Source organism: Lolium rigidum, chromosome 7 (assembly GCF_022539505.1).
Source record: "Lolium rigidum isolate FL_2022 chromosome 7, APGP_CSIRO_Lrig_0.1, whole genome shotgun sequence".
Lineage (NCBI taxonomy): Eukaryota > Viridiplantae > Streptophyta > Magnoliopsida > Poales > Poaceae > Lolium > Lolium rigidum.
In genome coordinates, this window is record NC_061514.1 from 274,765,801 (window position 1) to 274,772,217 (window position 6,417).

General features: G+C 46.5%; 1 protein-coding gene across 1 annotated transcript; it reads left to right on the forward strand.

Annotated features, from left to right (window-relative positions):
- The first annotated feature begins 206 nt into the window (after positions 1 to 206).
- On the forward strand, positions 207 to 1,560 carry LOC124678409 (flavonol 3-sulfotransferase-like). Its single transcript, XM_047214305.1, has one exon. It carries the CDS (start codon positions 392 to 394, stop codon positions 1,397 to 1,399), a length of 1,008 nt encoding a protein of 335 aa, XP_047070261.1. The 5' UTR covers positions 207 to 391; the 3' UTR covers positions 1,400 to 1,560.
- Positions 1,561 to 6,417: the final 4,857 nt, after the last annotated feature.

A 6,417-nucleotide genomic window follows, 5' to 3' on the forward strand; every position in this document is an offset into this window, starting at 1 on the left:
ATTTCGGAATTGTCACGCCAAGTCCCGCTTCTACTATATCAAAAAGTGTCTAGTTCCTCCTAGACACGGTTTCATTTTTTTTTTTTAAAAAAAAAACTAAGCATGATCGGATGGGGCTCAGCTTCTTGGCGGGCACGGCAAGGTATCACTTTCTTTTTGTTTTGTTGGCAAAGACAAGATTCCACTTGTCTGGCCGCACGGCACCCAGGTCAAAGTTTGATCCGCCGCTAGTCAAAATTAGCCCAAGCACGATGCAATGATGCAACTCCATATATATATTCTCCCCAAATGAGTGGAATTGCCATCCTTGAGCAGTGATCACTACTCACTGGAGTTCAATCGCTTCTCTGCTATTGACATCGCCCTGCAGCTAACTCTCTTCTCATCATCCATGGCCACCATCCCCACCGTCACTTCCGGCCCTGTTCCGTTCACGGACGTGGACGACGGTACGGTGCCGAAGCGACCAGCCAAGGAAGAGTTTGGGGACTTTGTGGCCACCCTGCCGCGCAAGCAACAGGCCGGCCTGGAGCTGCGCCTGTACCAGGGCTTCTGGCTGCCGGAGCACTGGGTCGCGGGCACCGTCGTCTTCCAGCGCCGTTTCGCCCAGCGCCGCGACGACGTGATCCTGGCCAGCTACCCCAAGTGCGGTACCACGTGGCTGAAGGCGCTGGCCTTCGCCACCATGACGCGCGACGCATACCCGGAGCCGGCGCAGCACCCGCTCCTCCGCCTCAACCCGCACGACTGCATCCCGTTCCTCGACGAGATCTTCGCGGACGGACAGGAGGCCAAGCTGGAGAAGCTGCCGTCGCCGCGGCTCATGAACACGCACATGCCGTACACCCTACTCCCCGAGTCAGTCACCGGCGGCAACGTCAAGGTCGTGTACATCTGCAGGGACCCCAAGGACATGGTCGTCTCGCTGTGGCACTTCCTCCGGCGACGCCAGCCGGAGCTCTCGTTCGCCGAGCTGTTCGAGCACGTATGCGACGGCGCCGTGGCGGTCGGCCCGATCTGGGACCATGTACTCACCTACTGGCACGCGAGCCTCGCGCGCCCCGACCGGGTGCTCTTTCTCAGGTACGAGGACCTGCTGCAGGACACGGGCAATCATGTGAGGAGGCTGGCGGAGTTCATGGGGCGGCCGTTCTCGGCCGCCGAGGAGAGTGGTGGCGCCGTGGAGGGCGTGGTGGAGCTGTGCAGCTTCGAGAAGATGAAGGGGCTGGAGGTGAACAAGAAAGGCTCGTCGGGAGCATACCACGCCATGCCCCGTGACGCATTCTTCAGGAAAGGAGTCTCTGGAGATTGGGTGAACCACATGACGCCAGATATGGCGACGCGGCTAGATGAGATCGTCCGTGAGAAGTTTCGCGGCACGGGGCTTGGGGCTCCTTGATTTGGACTCTGTCGGCATGCTCGGATTTGTTTTGTGAATTAAGCAGGTCCATGTGCATGCATGTTTCACTTGTGGACTCTATGCTTGGTGAATCAGTTGTGGACTCTATGTCACATTTATCGTCTTCATTATCGAATAAAGATGCATGTTTGTGTGATTCACTCATTTTAACATTTTGAGATTCGTGTCCATAGGTTCATTCAGTTTCATCAACTTAGGGGAACTCTAATGAAACTGAATGAACTTCGTGTGCATTGTTGATTAATTGAACCAATTTGAGTCATATTTAGTACTCTCTCCATCCTAAAATGTAAAGCGTTCTTAGGATTGGTCAAAAGTTAAACCTTACTAATTTTAATCAAATATGTAGAAAAAAATATTGACATCAACAATATCAAATGGACATATTAAGAAATTTATGGTGAATCTATTAAATCAGCAACATACACCATTTGAGAAGATGAATGGACTAGAGGTGAACAAGAAAGGGTCATCAGGGCGTACCACGCCATGCCCCTTGACGCCTTTTTTTTTTTTGAAACGGAGGCAAAAGCTTTGCCTCATTCTATTAATTAAGAGAGAGTTTTACAAGTGAGCAAAAGCCAAAAAAGGGGTTACAAGGCGGACTACTCTCACGACATCAAAATACTAACACCCTTGGCACCGGCGGCCACCCAAAGCTCAAGCTCTTTTTCGATATTTTCACAAACCACCGAAGGCGGCATGTGCTTGTGGCAGAAAACTCTAGCGTTTCGCTCGTTCCAAATTTGCCATGAGGTGAGGGCAACGATGGAAGCGATGCCTTTGCGGTTTGGCGTCGAAGGGCCGGTCATGACGGTCCACCACTCGTGTAGGGACATAGCGTGCCAAGAGTTGAGGTTGATGAAGAAAAGGCCAAGCCACTCCTTGATGAGGCTCCAAAGTTTATGAGTGTATCGACAATGGGTGAGGAGATGGGCAATCGATTCCAAGCTCCTCATGCAAAGAGGACAATTGCGGCCATTTGGTCACCCTCTCTTTTGCAAACGGTCCGAAGTCCAAAGGCGATTTTGGAGGGCAAGCCAAGCGAAAAATTTGACCTTTGGAGGTGCCCAAATCTTCCAAACGTTCCTCTTCATTGTGGAGGCCGTGGACCCAAGGAATTGTGCCTTGTAAGCCGAGGCCGCGGAGTATTGGCCATCATCTGTAAGCGTCCAAGAGATAGAATCCTCAATATTTTCATCAAAGGGAAGTCCCGGAGCTTGATCCAAAGGTCAACAAATTGTTCCAAATGCGCAAGAGTGAGGTCTCCGGATATGGCAATCTTGGCAATCCACTCATCATTTGTAGTAGCCTTGTTTACCGTCCAAAGTTTTTTCTTGGACTCCGCATATATGAGGGGAGCGGTATCTCTGGGCTTGGATCCATTGAGCCATGGGGCGTCCCAAAACTTTGTTTTCATGCCACTGCAAACCACAATCTTCATAGAAGCATAGAAAAGGTCCATGTCCACCTGGGAGCATGGGTTTCCCAATCCCACCCAAATTTTGGTAGGTTCCTTCCACTCCAACCAAGGCCATTGCAATCTAAGAGCTCTAGAGAATTTTCCAATGTTTAGCACGCCAAGGCCTCCGAGCTCTTTTGGGCGGCACACCGTTTCCCAATTCACCTTACATTGGCCACCCGAAACTTTGTCCGTAGCCGTCCATAGAAAAGCCCTCTCAATCTTCTTCATACTTTCGATGACGGTAGGCGGGATGACAAGAGGGGTGAGGTGATATATCGCTTGGGAGGCAATGATGGACTTCACAAGAGTGGTGCGGCAGGGCATATTGATGAATTTGCCATCCCAAGATGGGATTTTACCGGCCATTTTGTCAACAAGGGGTTGGAAGTCGTCATTCTTTAATTGCCAAACCGAGAGAGGGAGACCAAGATACTTCATGGGGAACTTTTCTCTACGGACCGGGAGACCCTCGAGGATGTCATCAAGCGAGATATTACCTCATCGGATGGGGACAACGGAGATCTTTTGGAAGTTGGTACAAAGACCGGTGACCTCGCCGAACGCATGAAGGATGCAAGCAAGGTTGTAAATATCTTCTCTAATGGGAGCAAGGAAAATGGCCGCATCGTCGGCATAAATGCATACTCTACACTCTCTTGTTGGATGATGAACACCACTAACTGCGTAGGATTACACGAACCCTCAATGCCGGAGTTAACAAGCTCCATAATATTCAATGTTCATATTTAAATAACCTTAGAGTGCATGAAAGATCAACACGACTAAACCAAGTACTAACATAGCATGCACACTGTCACCTTCACACTATGTAGGAGGAATAGATCACATCAATACTATCATAGCAATAGTTAACTTCATAATCTACAAGAGATCATAATCATAGCCTACGCCAAGTACTAACATGGATGCACACACTGTCACCATTACACCGTGCGGAGGAGGAATAAAACTACTTTAATAACATCACTAGAGTAGCACACAGATAAATTGTGATACAAAACACATTGCAATCATAAAGAGATATAAATAAGCACTTCACTATGCCATTCATAACGAGTGAATAAGTATTCTGTGAAATATAGCCTAAGAGACCCACACGGTGCACACACTCGTCACCTTTACACACGTGGGACAAGGAGTCTCCGGAGATCACATAAGTAAAACCCACTTGACTAGCATAATGACATCTAGATTACAAGCATCATCATATGAATCTCAATCATGTAAGGCAGCTCATGAGATTATTGTATTGAAGTACATAGGAGAGAGATGAACCACATAGCTACCGGTACAGCCCCGAGCCTCGATGGAGAACTACTCCCTCCTCACTGCGAGACGAGCGGCGTTGATGGAGATGGCGGTGGTGTCGATGGAGGAGCCTTCGGGGGCACTTCCCCGTCCCGGCGGCGTGCCGGAACGGAGACTCTGTCCCCCAGATCTTGGCTTCGCGATGGCGGCGGCTCTGGAAGGTTTCTCGTACCGTGGCTTTTCCGTATCGAGGTTTTAGGTCCAGGGGCTTTATATAGGCGAAGAGGCGGCGTCAGAAGGTCGAAGGGGCGCCGACACTATAGGGGGGCGCGGGCCCCCCCTTGGCCGCGTCGGCCTAGGGTTTGGTGGGCCTGTGCCCCCTCTCTGGCGGTTCTCGTGTGTTCTGGATGCTTCCGGGCAAAATAGGAACCTGGGCGTTGATTTCGTCCAATTCCGAGAATATTTCGTTACTAGGATTTCTGAACCAAAAACAGCGAGAAACAGAAGCGGCACTTCGGCATCTTGTTAATAGGTTAGTTCCAGAAAATGCACGAATATGACATATAATGTGTACAAAACATGTAGATATCATCAATAATGTGGCATGGAACATAAGAAATTATCGATACGTCGGAGACGTATCAGCATCCCCAAGCTTAGTTTCTGCTCGTCCCGAGCAGGTAAACGATAACAAAGATAATTTCGGAGTGACATGCCATCATAACCTTGATCATATTGTAAACATATGTAATGAATGCAACGATCAAAACAATGGTAATGACATGAGTAAACAAGCTGAATCATAAAGCAATGACTTTTCATGAATAGCACTTTCAAGACAAGCATCAATAAGTCTTGCATAAAAGTTAACTCATAAAGCAATAATTCAAAGTAAAGGTATTGAAGCAACACAAAAGAAGATTAAGTTTCAGCGGTTGCTTTCAACTTATAACATGTATATCTCATGGATAATTGTCAACATAGAGTAATATAACAAGTGCAATATGCAAGTATGTAGGAATCAATGCACAGTTCACACAAGTGTTTGCTTCTTGAGGTGGAGAGAAATAGGTGAACTGACTCAACATTAAAAGTAAAAGATAGGTCCTTCAAAGAGGAAAGCATTGATTGCTATATTTGTGCTAGAGCTTTGGTTTTGAAAACATAAAGAGAGCATAAAAGTAAAATTTTGAGAGGTGTTTGTTGTTGTCAACGAATGGTAGTGGGCACTCTAACTACCTTATCAATCAAACTTTCAAGAGCGGCTCCCATGAAGGACGTTATCTCTACCAGCAAGGTAGATCATCCCTCTTCTCTTTTGTTTACACATGTACTTTAGTTTCATTATTTATGGATGACACTCCTCCCAACCTTTTGCTTACACAAGCCATGGCTAACCGAATCCTCGGGTGCCTTCCAACAATCACATACCATGAAGGAGTGTCTATTTGAAAAATTAAGTTGCTTACTGATGAATCGAGCAAAACATGTGAAGAGAATTATTAATGCAAGTTAATTAGTCGGGACTGGGAACCCCATTGCCGACTCTTTTTGCAAAATTATTGGATAAGCGGATGTGCCACTAGTCCATTGTGAAAGTCTGTCAAAAGTAAATGACAAGATCGAAAGATAAAACACCACATACTTCCTCATGAGCTATAAAACATTGACACAAATAAGAGGTGATAAATTTTGAATTATTTAAAGGTAGCACTCAAGCAATTTACTTTGGAATGGCGGAGAAATACCATGTAGTAGGTAGGTATGGTGGACACAAATGGCATAGTGGTTGGCTCAAGGATTTTGGATGCATGAGAAGTATTCCCTCTCGATACAAGGCTTAGGCTAGCAAGGTTATTTGAAACAAACACAAGGATGAACCGGTGCAGCAAAACTCACATAAAAGACATATTGTAAACATTATAAGACTCTACACCGTCTTCCTTGTTGTTCAAACTCAATACTAGAAATTATCTAGACTTTAGAGAGACCAATTATGCAAACCAAATTTTAGCAAGCTCTATGTATTTCTTCATTAATAGGTGCAAAGTATATGATGCAAGAGGCTTAAACATGAGCACAACAATTGCCAAGTATCACATTATCCAAGAAATTTTACCAATTACTACATGTAGCATTTTCCGTTTCCAACCATATAACAATGAACGAAGCAGTTTCAACCTTCGCCATGAACATTAAAAGCTAAGAACACATGTGTTCATATGAACCAGCGGAGAGTGTCTCTCTCCCACACAAGCATTTA